A 14,785-nucleotide genomic window follows, 5' to 3' on the forward strand; every position below is an offset into this window, starting at 1 on the left:
AGGCCAGAGGGGAGATTAAATCCTTTCTATGACCAGGGTTTCTTTGCATTTTACCAGTCTTACAAGACATTTACACTTATGTATCTATTTATACACATATATTGATTTAGGATATATCTATATTATCTATTTCCACTTACAGAATATCTATCTAGACATACATATTTGCACACACACATATCTATTTACACTTACATAGAGTATCTATTTAGACTTAGCTGTTTACACTTACATCTATTTAGACTTAGATATCTATTTAGACTTACATATAATCTCTATTTAGATCCCATATAAGCTACCAACAGCCCTGAGAGTCCCTGACAATGCACCCCTCAGATACAAACCTCCTTCTCTCAGGCGCACTGTCACAGGTTCTTGCCGCGTCAAAGGGACTGCAGGAGCCACAGCCAAGAGTACAAAGAGTAAACCAATCACTTATTAGTCATTACACATAAATAACACTTGGGATTGAGATTTCACAGGGCTTGGTGCCATTATGCTTTCACCTTCTGTGAAATCTGAACAGTTGCTACTGGACTGGCATTCATCAGTCTGGTGGGGAACAGTCAGCTCCTGCCATTGCCCTTGATGTGGCAAGTCACCAAGTGGCCATCAGCCTCCCTTGAGCTTTTTCCTTTGGGGATGGAATTAATTTCTGGTAGTTGAGAGAAAATTGCGTCTGTCTGTGCTTAGACTAGCAGCCTGAAAGCACATTTCACACCTCTCAGCTCCTTGCCACCTCACCGGTCTGGTACCATGTGTCATGCCTGTACAGCGTCAAACCAAGACCTCAGAGCACAGAACTGAACGCTGGGTGACACAGGAGAAAGTTTTTGTCATGATCTTGACCACCTGCATTGCCCAGCACCAGAAGTCACGAGGCGGGTGGTGGGTGGCCACAATGCACAGATGGTGTCTCAGCCAGCCGCCCCGCTGGCCGTCATCCCTCCGATGCTGTGCTGGCGCAGCACATGTCACTGGAGACCCTGGCTGCAGGGTTCCATTTGTAGCCACAGAGCAGGCTCAGAGCCGGGCCACCTGCTGAAAAAGCAAGGGCATGTACTGCTCCCTGCTCCTGCTCGGTCCATCCTACACGATCCTGGAGCTGGGGGATGGTTTGCTCCCACCTGCTTTCCAGTTTGGGGCTTGATCCACCCCGTCATCCGGCTTCTGGTGATGGCACTGGTGACCCCTCGGTCACACACGGCTCTGCAGTCGCCGGGGGCCCCTTGGTGCCCTCCTGGGGCCACGCAAAGTTGGCTGTGCTCTTCCTCCTTGCCCTCTTGTATCTCTGGGCACCCTGTCATTTTGCTTGTTGTGCCATTTTACTTTCCTACTCCTTCATCCTTACTCTCTTCCAGAGCAAATACAGTCCTTGAGGAGTAAGGGTAATAGTAATAGTGTTAGGAGAGATGCGCGCTGCAGCCGTCATTCTCAGGAAGACATCCTTTTGCTTCACACAGTAGGAAGAGAGTCGCCATAGGGTTCCCAGAACTACTTCTGATAATTATTTTTGTCACAGCAGGCATTGCAGAAAACCACCACATGGTTTGCAAGCTCTTCCATAATACATTTAGAGCATGAAGATTCTGCTTAGCATTGAGACCGGTCTACAGGCAAGTCTTGGGAGGCCACAATTAAATCTTCTCTGTAGCTATAGGAGTAGTCCAGAACTGGGAAAACTGAAAATAGCTTAGGACCATCCTCCAGAATAAACAGCAGCCCAGAATACTACTGCCTTATGTGTCTGACAGCTGCATAACATGTGCGAAAAAAGCAGATGCAGGGTACTTTTGCTCATTGTTTCTGTGTCTATTAGAAATGCACTCTGAGCTGACTGACTCGCAGGAACGCTCGAAATACAAGGTGGATGTAAATTTATTTTATACTAATTTTGGCTGTTCTGAAGAGTGGGGAGAGTCATCATCCACCAAGACGTCATGCTGTCATCTGAATATCCCATACTAATACATTTAATAAATGAAAATACAGATTTCAGCACATATATAATGTTGAAATTCACGTTGAAAACAAACAAGAAAAACAACAAGTAAATCCTACCTGTTTAAAAAAATACCACTTTCCAGTTCCACACTGTAGTCAGGAGATCAAAAGATAGAAGTAGCAATTTATGCAAGCTGAGCCATCCCCAGCTTGGATATATCACTTCACCTCTTTTTTCTAGTCATCGAGGCATGTGTCGCCAATCGATATGGCCACGACCCCTTTTAAATTTGACCAAATTCTGTCCATGTAACAGGAGTGCTCTGCTAGTGATAAGCACCCTGTATGCTGAGTGACAGAACACTGCATTTTACAAAACAGCAAGTTCTGATTATGCTTGCTCACCACCAACTGGAAAAAAAAAGACCTCTTTCACAGATTGAGATGGGACAGCAGAACAGCTTAATAGTAATGCAATTATTCTGAAGTGTAGAACTGCAGGAAATCTCAGAAAGTCAAAGTCTAGTTCTCACCATTTCATGATGATCGGTAAGGCAAACAGCAGTCTCAGTTATGCAAGATCTGTTTTAAAACTATAAAAGCATATTTCTCTCTTGTTCAAGGCCAGTCACTTAGAAAAAGCTGTACAACACTTTAAAGACATACTGAATAGCAAAATACCAACACCTCTGTATAAATATTCACTGACATCATTTTGGTCCCTTCTACAGATAAGGTTGCCATCTTCCAGTGATGATCTTCTAAAATATTCATTCAACAATTCAAAGTAAATCACCATTACTACCAGAGGCAATTTGAGAGAATGCTTCATTAGGCTCCAAACCATGGAAGCCCTCTCTCAGCTGCACATTTAACATGCTACAGATCTGAGCTGCCTTTTCTTTCAGTATCTTAATATATTTATGTTAAAACAGAGTTCTACCCTGCAATAAACTGCATAATCCCATAAATGTCAAATCTACAAAATTGAGAATCATACATAAAAGAAGGCAAATGTAACAAAAAAAAAAAAAAAAGAGCAACATCAAAGACCCTAACATCATTAGTAAAACTCTGAGATGTGTACATACTATTGTCCACTCCTGTAATGACAGAGCATTATCTAGTGCTTTGCTTTTGTTTACTTACAATGAGTCTCCAAAGTAAAATTTCATGAATTTGAGGTATGAGACATACCATTAAGTTGGGATCACAAGTTCTCTTCACAGTCATTAAAATTCAACATGTGATCCCCCTGATCAAATGCTGGGGTCTAATTTTGGGCAGGATAAACGATCCTTGTGTTTACGAGAGCTTGTGTGAATCAAATGACACAAATGACTATTGCAAACTGTAAAGTAAAGGAAGCCTTTACTTTAATGACAATGAACGAGATTCGCAGGGCACGGAGCTGGCATGCCACAACCACTGAGAAAGAAGGACGCGTGGCACTAGGCTGAACAGGAATGCCACCTTCCAACGGACTCACTGAGAGAGAACTGGACTACAGCTGAGCAGCATCACAGTTTCTTCCTGTGTTCTGCTGTTCTACAGATGAGGAACGGTCCGAGATCTGAGCTGCACAAAATTGTGTTTCATCTGGTTTTACATCCTTTTTGGCTTGGTCTCTGAATATTTCACTCTGCAGCCAAGGACCTGGTCCCTGCTTCATGAAAAAGCATATGCTTTATGGAAGACAATGTAGATTTGCAACAAGCATGCTGATAAATACCTTTAGGGCAGCTAGCTCTTTGATGTAACGGTCCTTACTGCCCCTCAAAATGCTATTATGTTACCTAAGTTGGATCTGTACAGAACAATGATACAAAAAAAGATCGTTCTTCCTGAAAGGGGCAAAACCAAATTATGAATTTACTGTAAGACTTACTGTAAGACTCTTTCGGGTCACCAGTCTTGAATTTTATCAGCCAACATCTCCTGTTGCTTCTGCTCTTAAGAGAGGCAATCAGAGTTCATTTTTCAAAGTTTGGCAGGAAAATTATCTTCCAGCTTCATCTCTAGAGCGCACATACTTTGAGGGTTCTTCTGTAACTTTAGATCACTGGTAGACTGAGTCAAAGCCTCGTCATTTATTTGTAAGGCTTTCAGCTGTATCCTGTCATCACTGTCTTCACTGTTAGAGATAGGACGTATTTCTTGAATGTTCAAGAGATCTCCCATACTGCAAGTCTCCTCTGTGTTACTGGAACTCATTCTCAGGGCTCTTCTTGGAAGGTCTTCCTTTCTCAAGTTAATCTTCTGAAGTTTAAAAGGAAGCTTGTTTTTCTCTCCTGCAGTATCAATACAGTCAAGTGAACAAACCTGTTCTCTTCTGGTTTTGTTATTATTGCCAGGACTATTCAAAGGAGATGATAGGGACAGGTTTTCTTCTTGCTCTTTAACACTGTAAGGAGGAGTAGGGACTTCAAATGTAGCATGAAACTGAGAATAATCAACACGGAAAAAGCCATCTTCTAGGGACATTACTGGGAGGAATCTGTGACCCCAAAGAACTTCATCTTCTGTATAGGAGGTCCTAGCTTGACACGTCATTCCTACAGAAACAGAGACAAGAGCGTGACGTTCTAATGTGAGTGAGTAGACCGGCATACGAAACAAAAAATATAGCATAAGGCTGACAGATAAAAATCCATGATAGCCCATAAGCTAACAAATTTATAGATTATAAAATGGAGTGATTCTTCCTAGTCAATCTCCTGACAGGCAATGGAGCACCTCTAATTGGTCGACTAGATTTTTGTGTAAATATTGGATTAAATACTGCAGACTCACACCAAGCAAGCAACTTCTGATAGAAGTAAAATATTAAATTAGGACAGTATTAGCTCACTAGCAAGAACAATCTTGTAGTTTGTATGCAATACCATTTCTTGGAAGTCACCTTGGGAGAAAGGAACGTTGCTTGGCAGAGGCTTACAGAATTCTCTGGCAAAGATTGGGTGTGGGGGTAGCAAAGCTAAATGAAAAATTTAATTCTCCTTCTATAGGCTAGACTACATTTTCTCCTGATATGTCAAGACAAAAGCTGTGCAGGGAGCTTGCAGTTGTCTTCCATGCTAAGACACAGGTAGCACTGTAAAGCTTGTAACAGAATTTGTTCCACTTAGTGCAAACATACATCATTGACAGAATTTATGTGTGAAGTGACAGCTAAAATGTGTTCTAACCAAGCCAACAACAGTGCTGATTAGAATTAATACAAATATCCCAGGTGAGTAGAGCTTTAAGACCTCCTGTCATAGTACTCTTCAGAGGCAGAATTAGCAGTCAGTAAGCCCAAACTCTGATTTGCTTTCCAATTACTGCTACATTAGTTCTCAGACAAGTGTAAAATGTTTCACTTGTGATACCCAATTAGGTAATTGCATGAAATGTGGTTATGAACACGTGCTTATGTAAGATATATGGTTCAGTTGCAGGATGAAAAGAGGCTTCTGTGGGGATCTAGACTGACGCACTTGACATGAAAGAGGGTTTTGTCCCGGTGGATTGTGTGTTTAGGGCTCAGTGCAGGACATGGATAGTATGTGGTCAGTTCCATTTCCTGTCCAGCATGAGATGATTGCACTTGGCTGTGCAAAAAGGACATTACTGTCTCTAAGACAGGAACCAGGCAATCAGTAATTTTGTTGAAAGGATGAAAATACTCCTTGATTAATCAAGGTTTAACAAATCCTCAAAAGAAGGGAGAGGAAGATCAGAGTATCAATGAACGTACTGAATGATTTGGAGTTTAACAGTACACATGGATCCTCGATGCAGATCTTTTTACGTAACTGCAGTGTGCTGTCACAGCATCCATTAAAGAATTAAGTCCCCAAAAGACAAGGCCACAAAGTGAGCTGTTGTCTGGACAATGCCATATCAAAATTAAAAAAAAAAAAAAAGTTAAAAAAACCAAATCCCAGCTCACATTTGCTGATAACCATGTGTTGCTACAATCTTTGTGACTATGCAGTCTGCATTTGTACTGTAAAACTGAGTTTCTTATTTTGGATTCAATTTAATATAAGGTAGGTTGAAAGTCATTTTGCAGCACCAGCAACTTTTAAAGTTCAGTGTTCTTTCAGAGAGCTGGTCCTTAAAACAGGAGTCTTACAAGGGTATCATACTCTTCTACATGCCATACTCAAAAAGTGGCGGGATGCATCTCTTCCTGAACGTACTGGTCACTTTGGGCATCAGTAACGCAGAGCCCTGTGGGGAAAGGAGGTCTCCTCTTGACTGGTAAAGGCCACTGAAGCTCTGTAGCGTATGGCAGGATATTCTGGACCATCCCTGATTAGCATCCCAAAAGGATTAACACCTGCCTCACTAAAAATATCAGTACTGAAAACAAAGATTAAAAATTAGAGCATGCATATTATTATAAATCTTACCAGTAGTCTCAACAATTCCTTCAAGGATGACAACTATTTCAAATTGCTCGCTTCTTAGTGATCTTTGTGACAGACAAAAAAATGGGCTCTTTGAATTAATTTCATGACAGATGGTTAATGGGGAAACTAAAAACAGCTGGTCAGCTCCAGTTCCAAATCCAACATCCAGTTCACACTGGTCTAGCGGCAGAAATTCTCCCTCCGGTGTCTGTCGGGACTAAAGATTAGAAGATGATTTAGCAATCACTGTGTGAGGCAAAACATGAATTCAATGCAATGAAATTTCAGCCTCCCTCTTTCATGACATCATCTATGTGTTCGGTCTGAGGTCTTCATAATGGAGATAAAAGTAATGCTAAACACTGTAAGACTACTACACATGACCAATTTTGACTTTTATTAGCATGCCACTAGATCTCATCATCATCTACAAACTTTACTAGGATATAGATATATATTTTGACAAAAACTTTGGGTACCAGACTACATGCCTTATAACAGACGTTCACCACAAACATCTGTATCAAAAGTTCCCATTAATGAGACCAAAATCTACAAGCCAGGCGCATTTCAATCCGTTGCCCAAATTCACATTTCATTATTTTTATATGTTACCAATTTTTGTTTGGGAGATACTGTGATGTACTAACTCAAAGGTAAGCATCATAGTAATTGTACAGTACGGCTGGTGACATTTCCATAAAACCATCTGAATCAATATTAACGATGCTATCATCCCTTGCCAGTCTGCATGTATCACCTAGTGTATGTTGATCTTAATAATGAACTTATGATCACTGTTAAGCTAAGTGCCGCATTTTTATTCATGTCATTACACAGGTCCATTAAAAATAACTTCCCCCTGCCCCATAGTGTTCCCCCCAAATCTTCCTGGTACTTAGAGTATAACTAAAAATTACATCAGCTGGCCAGGCAGCTCCTCAGCTGATTGCTTTAAAAGTCTCTGGTGGAAACTGCCCATTAAAATTAGAAGCTTTGCAGAGCCTATTTAAAATCCTTTCTGCTTATTACTTGATTAGAAAGCACTTAACTCTTTAAGAAGATGACTACAGTTATAAATTATAGACTACTCCGTAGTTACTAAATAGTTTTAAATGTGTTACATTGGTACTGACAAATGTATTGGTTCCATTGCTTGGAAATGCCATCCATTATTCCCGAGAGCAAGCCAAAGCTAGCAGTTTTGCCGCTGACTTATATCTGATCGGTATTCTTTTAAGAAAGTTTCTCTCTTTAAAAAAATTCCCTAAGCAACAAGCATACCTTCAGATTGTCTCTCCACCTGTATCTTAAAAACGCTGCATTTTTAATTGCCTGGTATTTACTGGCGATTACATAACCAGTTGGGTAGCTGGTAGAGCACAGCTCCTTATTAAATACAACAGATTATTTCATTTGTGTGCTATGTGTCTGTTTTTCTGCTGAGGAAAAAAAAAAATCTTCCTATTTAAATAACCAAGTTCTCCCTCACTCAAAAGTCAGTTTCTCCACTAACAATGAGGACAGGGAAAGTATCAGCTGATTGCTTGTAAAAGTATTCTTACGGATTATTTGTGCTTTGAAAGGTTAAAGGCAGTACTATAATATAAAAGCTATCAAAACCACTACTATGTATCAATTGTGACCGTCTCTTTTATAAGCAAAGGTGTAATAAAACTACCGCAAAAACATTCTTTCTCTTCTCCCGAGGGAACCTGCTGAACTAAGCTGCAGGCTACACCACTGCTTTTGTTGCCTGGGTATTCTTCTTTCAGCAGGTGCACAAATTGGTTGGCAACATACGATCTCTGCTTCAAGGTAACAAGGCTCAACATGAGCTCTATGAACCAATGTCTAAAACATCACATTTCCCCAAAGTTTTATCAAATACAATTACCTAGACAAAGATGTGCATATTTGCACAAACTACTGCCTGAATGACTTAAGAACTGTTTCATCTACAAACCATTTTTCTTTGTGGAAGAGTCTTCGATCAAATCCACTCAATAGTAAACAAATCCAGCGAGGATGATTAGAGGTAACAGATCTGGGAGAAAGCAAAAGGTTGTGTTTGAGGTATTCAGTATCTTACATACAGGACTGCTTTATTCAGGGCATGGAGAATTTTTTAAAGAAACTTATTTGTTAAATAACAAAAAACTAACCTGAATTAAGATAGCTTAGCAGCCCTATAATATGTTAAGACTCCTAGACAGGGACCTTTGTTGCATATATATAGCTTTACTCAAAGGATCACAAAACAAAGCAGAGGACTATAAATTATCAACAGTAAATTTGGAAGGAACACTTGTGATTCTTTATTTTGACCACCTGTGTAACACAAAATCAAATGTACTCCACAGATTAATACATGCTTGAACAAGGGCACAATTACTTAGAATTGCCCCATTTCAAATGTGGCCAGAGATGGAGAATCCAAAAGCCTAGCTGAGTTCTTCCAAAGGTTAACTGCCTCACAGCTAAGGAAAAAAAAACACTCCTCCTGTGACTGGATTTTTCCACCTTTAACTTTCTGCCACTGGATCTTTGTCTTGTTTCTTATTACTAGGCAGAATTCCATTGCATCATCGCTTAGTCGGTTTTCGTGTCTGACCAAAAATTTTATGCCCTTCGAGTATTTGCTCCTATCCTTTTCATTTTCCGTGCTTCTCCAAACCCTGTTGTTTATGCACATCCTTCTTTAACTGGACACAATGCAGTTTTATTATTATTAACCTGCTTTCAGTTTACTTGTTTAGAGAACTCACATAATTATGTTTGGATACCCAGGTGGACTAATTAAGCACTGGAGCAGAAAATGCAGGATGCAAAAGATAGATGACCACCGAGCTTAATACTGCAGTACGTTGTAGAGAAACTCAGAATCTAAGAAATGCTAAACTGGTACGTACTTGGGAATCTAGATGCTAAACTGGTACATTCTAATTTGCCATTAAGTGCTACTGTATTTTCAGTTCTAGTATTCGAGAGGAAAAACCCTGATCGCACCTACCTACGCTTATGCCCCACCCTTAGACTAGCAACTTGCAAGAACGTTTATTATATATTACATTGCTGAAATAATATGAACTTGTTACTTTGATACCACTGTTAAAGAATTGTATGGTTTTTGCTAGTGACACTATACCTGGAGTTGTTGTTTAGATATTTCCCAGGATGACTGCTATGTTTTAATATAGTCCAGTTGCTCCAAACTGTAAATAAGACCTGACTGAGCTGGGCTCGTTCAGATGGGAGAAGAGAGAGCATAAAGGGGGATCTAATAGCAACCTTCCAAAACCTAAGAGGAAGGTATTCAAGAAGATGGAGCCAGGCTCTTCATAGCAGTGCATAGCAGGAGCAAGAGAGACAACAGGCAAGTTGAAACTATAGAAGTTCAGGCTTGATTGAAGAAACATTTGTCCATCATGAGGACAGTTAAGCAGTGGAAGATCTTTCCCAGCAAGGATGCGCAGCCTTTGTCCTTCAAGGTTTCCAAAACTAGACTGGAAACAGCCCAGAGCAATCTGGTCTGACCTCCTAACTCACCACACTTTGAGCAAGAGGTTGGACTACAGACCTCTCAAGACCCCTTCCAATGTGAATGATTCTATGATATTAAAAATTGTATCACATGCACCTTCTGCACATCAATGAGATCACAATATAATGGATCTTCTTACTTACTTGCAATGCCTGTCATCTGCCATTTGTGAACTTTCTATTATAATTGTTTGCTTTCAGCTTATTCAAAGCTGTTAATTAGTACAGCTCAAAGAACAGGTGCCTGCTGGTCATAGCCCCAAGTGCACTGGCTCTATGGCTCTATGCTTCACAACTGTCTTTTCAAAACTATTGCCTAGCACATGTTGAAAACAGGCTATGACAATTTTACATTTCTCAGCTTTCTGAATCTAAACATCCTACGCTACTAGCTGAAATACTTTACATACCACCTTACACACCAACACTATTATGTTTATCAGTGATATCTGTAGTCCCGTCAAGAGCAGATCAAAATAGGTATCAAAACTAAGTTTTAACAAACCAATACTGATCACCATGTGGTGGATGCTGGTTACTGCCACTATCACCAGATCATTCGGCCATACTAGTGATGTATGAATTAACAGGCAGAAAATTACAGTCCACTGTGACGCTGAAAAGGCCAGGACCTTTCCACATTTCACTAACTACACATTTTCAGCAGCTAGTTCCGACCAGCTTCTTTCTCTTTACTGCCTCAGAAGCCTGCTTATTCCTGTTTCTAGAGCACTGAATTAGAAAGACTGGTTTCTGGAAACGTTTTTGCTGAAACACAGACACTTAGTCTTGTAACTGTTTTCCAAACTCTCCACGACTCAGTTCAAAAAAGGGCCCCAGACTTTTCCATGACATCAGTATGCCATGCTGCTGGGCAGTCCCCTGGACCAAAAAAAGAAGCCAGCACAGTGTGGTGGTACCACTGTAATCTACCAAATATCCTAGGGCATATATCATGCTTCCAGTAAATGCCATTCAGACAGACTCAGATTGGTGTGCTTTCATTACAAAAGTAAATCCTCAGCGTTCCATTGGTCCAACCAAAACACTATGTTCACTACTAAATATGTGTCCTATCTCAAGTACAAAAGGGTGATAAGACATATTTCTTCACATTCTTTCACTGTGACACAAGTAAAAAAATTTCTAGCTATGTGATTGGCTGCAGAAGCATAACAAGATCAGCTGTCAACAGCACTGCAGACAGTACAGTGGAAAGAGCACAAATCACAACTAGGCAGAACTCACTGAAGATCAACGGTAAGCAAGTTTCAGCACATTCACCAGAAGTTTACAGGACACAAAAAGCTACTTCAAAGCAGCTGACGTAAACTCACACACTGCCAGAAAGGCCACTATGACTGCTGGAATGGTGTGTCCAGTTCAAGGGGCACCTTAACAAACCAAGGAGGATTTACAGAAAGACACGGGAAGTAATACCACACCTTGTAATGAGGACTGAGGGGGCAGCTACTACACTTTCACTTCTAAATTTCCCTGTGTCCATAACTTATATTTGCCAAAGGTCACAAAGCAGCTTGAAGACAAGTCATGAGCGTGATGACCGTTGGAAGGAAATCAACTATTACTCACTGATACACTATCTTGTCTATGAAACAGCTATCATAAGATGAATCAGTCAAGCAGGTCCATCAAATGTTCTTATGTTTTCTGTTCCAATCATCTGCATACCAGCACTGTGTAGCAATAAGTTTATCAGCAGAAAGTGCACCAGGTTGTGTGTTCCACGTTTTATTTCAAAAGTCTGTAACAAATCACTGTCACTGTAAAAAACACACAACTGTGACACCGCTTTTATTCCACTTTGACTTGCATTCCATCTTGGATGATGGACAGAATTAAATGCCTCAGCAGAGGCTTTCTGCTCATTTTTAATAGTTAGAGATCAACAAAAATCATGGTTTAGCTGGCTTTTCGATTCCTACCAAAATTGGTCCATTGTAAATCCTGACAGCTTGTTCTCATATATAAATATCCTACTTCTTTTTGAATCTTAGAAGATTCTCCATTTAAAATGGTATTCTGAGACAAGAAAAATTAACAGCTCGGTCAGCTGTTCTGCACAGAAGGAAACCAACCTTTCACATTTACCATTGTCCCATCACCTACTGTATCATGCTTGTTTCTCCAGATTATTAAAATGGCCGAACAGTTGCTTCAAAGAGAGGATTACCGTAGAGAATATAGAACATTTAAAACATTCAAATGTGATATTCTCAAATTAACATTGTCACTGGGATTCAGGTTCCAATGCTCCCCATCAAGCATGCTCCCATGAAAAGACATAGCTGCTATGAGCTGCTACATTGCTTCATCTCGGCATGCCACACACAGTGTTTTCCTTCCATTGTACTCATGCCTGATGTATCTTCCAGAATTCTGTGCCCAACAAACTCTACTGTCTCCTTATGATTACTTTTTTTTGTTATGGCCTCCTTTGAATTCCAGTTTTCTTGCATTCTGAATTACGCTGACCATCGCCAGTGATTAATAAATAGCTACTTGTGACAGTGAAAGGGTCTTTCTACTGAAGGACCTGCACAATCCCTCTAAAATGCTGGGAGGCCACTGCCTGGAACCATGGGGTAAGGAACTGCAAGTATAAGCTCTCCAGGTTTCCCTGAGAGGAAGAGGAGGTCGAGGTTGATCTTTGTCCTAATTTAACGTCACCACAAATCAATTTCTTATTCCCAGCTGAGACCTGTTAAGGGAAATGCCTTAGTATCCCTCCCTGTAGTTATCCTGTATGTAGCCTGACACATCCATCCTAACCAAACTGGCCTCCTGTCAGCCTCACAATCCACTGGCATGCCCCTGGGAGGTCTCTCATGAGACCATCTTTTCCACTACGCCTGCTTCGCTCTTTCGTGGTTCCTACTATTGACAGCCGCAGCAAATTTTTCCAAAGTCTGTCATACTGCCCCAGCTGCATCATCTTGCACATGCGCCAAGGGACAGGGCAGGGCAGAGCCCACCAGCAGGCAGCAGCAGGGGCTGCATAGGGGAAGCCCCATGCTACCCATACTATGGGTACATGGTTGCACTTGGCCTGTGCCCTGCTCGCATCACCCACTGCAACTCGGGTGCCCCATCCCACCAGCTGTTGCGCCAGGCCTCACCTTGATCAGCTTGCAGCGGATCTGGGCAGACACCATATGGCTGTTGCGGAGGTTGCCGACACGGAACATGAGGCAGAGCTTGCCATCCCGCTGCGAGACGACTGCAGCATGGCTGAACATGAGGGTCTCAGCTCGCTTCTTGGGCTGGGACATCTTGATGAACATGCAGCCAATGAGGAACGCATCAACGATGGAGCCCAGCAGTGACTGGAAAAGGAAGAGCACTATGCCCTCTGGGCAGCGCTCGGTAATGTAGCGGTGCCCGTAGCCAATGGTGGCCTCGGTCTCTATGAAGAAGAGGAAGGCAGAAGGAAAGTTGTACACGTTGGCCACACACGGACTGTAGGTGTCATCGTGCGCCCGGTGCAGGTCACCTCGCAGGTAGGCGATGCCCCACCACATCGAGGCCATGACCAGCCAAGCGACTGTGTAGGTCAGCAGGAAGATGAGCAGGTTCCAGCGCCACTTGAGGTCCACCAGTGTGGTGAAGAGGTCGGACAGGTAGCGGCTGCTCTCACCACCCAGGTTCCCGTGTTGCACGTTGCAGCGCCCGTTCTTGTCCACAAAGCGCTGCCGCTCTCTGCGGGTGCCGCTGCGAGCCGGGCCCACCGCCTGGTACTCGTCCCCAAACTTCCTGCGCACAGTTGACATGCTGCCGGCTGCCAGGCCCTCTGCGAGCACGGCGAGGACGCGGCGGGGCGCGGCGGCACCTCGCCGCGGGCGCGAAGCAGCCGTCAGGCGCGGCGCCGGCCCCCGGGAAGGACCGCACCCTGAGGCCCGCCGAGCGGCAGTCGGCCGCCGCCAGTGCGTTCCGCTCGCCGGCAGCGCGGGGAAGATCCGGCAGAGCAGCCAGAGGAGACCGAGAACGCGGCGGCGGCTCCGCGCAGCCGGCGGGTGAGAGGGACCGGGAGAGGAGCGGGGGCAGAGCCGGGCGGGCCCCGGGGGAAGCGGAGGGACGAGTGTCACCCCCGGGCTGGGCGACGGGCCGCCGACCTCTTCTTGCTCCGAGCCGACTGAGGTCCGCGCCTCTTCCGCGCTCGGAGACCCTCGGGCGAGCGTGAATGAGTACAAACGCCGTTTCACCGTCACACCCTGGTAGCGGAGTTCAGGCTGCCGGAGATTGGATGTATAATGTCAGCGGCACCGAGTCATCTGCCGAGAGGCCGTGCTACGGGCAGCGCTAGGGATTTTAAAAGGAAATCGTGAGATAGGTCAGCTCTTAAAGAAAGGAACGCAAAGATGCTAATCCTCAATCCACATTTTAAAGAAACTCTTCCAAGAAACCAGGCTTAGTCCATCGGAGTTAGACCGTAATGACCACTATCCATTCTCACCACTGAAGTAGCAGAGAAGCTGCTTGAAAGACTGTTCCCTAGAAGCTTAAGCAATTTCAATGCAGCTCTCGTGCTTCTGGATAGAAAAGATCTGAAATCAGCAGTGCTAATTACTAATAGCATTAGAAGCTCAAAGTGGGGCTATGTGGCCGAATTTCCCTCCAACTCCCCTTATTATTTTTAATGTTGTTTCTCAATCAGTACTAGAATTTAATTCTCAGTTATATAAGAACTGTAGTATGATTCAGGTCAGTCATTTCGACCCTTAATTTTCAGCATTACAAAACCGCAGCCCGCAGTTACTGAGTTTTTAGAAAGTAAGTTGGTAATAACTAGCGATTGCGTTTTGCTTCACTTCTAGAGTAAGAACTGAATAAACTATTAGTCTGTCTGAAGTCTAATTTCAGTATTCTCACCAAACACT

At 42.8% G+C, this 14,785-nt stretch overlaps 1 protein-coding gene across 4 annotated transcripts in view; it reads right to left on the reverse strand.

Moving 5' to 3' along the window:
- The window catches only part of LOC141970460 (G protein-activated inward rectifier potassium channel 1-like), a 19,968-nt gene continuing 5,183 nt past the window's right edge, over nucleotides 1-14,785 (reverse strand). For 2 of the 4 annotated variants that reach the window (XM_074927095.1, XM_074927096.1), the window contains exons 3-5: nucleotides 13,028-14,207; nucleotides 6,345-6,561; nucleotides 1-4,499 (exon numbers count right to left, since the gene is read on the reverse strand). In XM_074927095.1, the coding sequence (XP_074783196.1) occupies nucleotides 3,925-4,499; nucleotides 6,345-6,561; nucleotides 13,028-13,678 (1,443 nt within the window). In that variant the 5' untranslated portion in view covers nucleotides 13,679-14,207 and the 3' untranslated portion in view covers nucleotides 1-3,924. Of the gene's footprint in view, nucleotides 4,500-6,344; nucleotides 6,562-8,310; nucleotides 8,392-13,027; nucleotides 14,208-14,785 lie in introns of those variants that run through there. The other 2 variants (XR_012635189.1, XM_074927097.1) reach the window with 2 other exon arrangements.

Source organism: Athene noctua, chromosome 25 (genome assembly GCF_965140245.1).
Source record: "Athene noctua chromosome 25, bAthNoc1.hap1.1, whole genome shotgun sequence".
Lineage (NCBI taxonomy): Eukaryota > Metazoa > Chordata > Aves > Strigiformes > Strigidae > Athene > Athene noctua.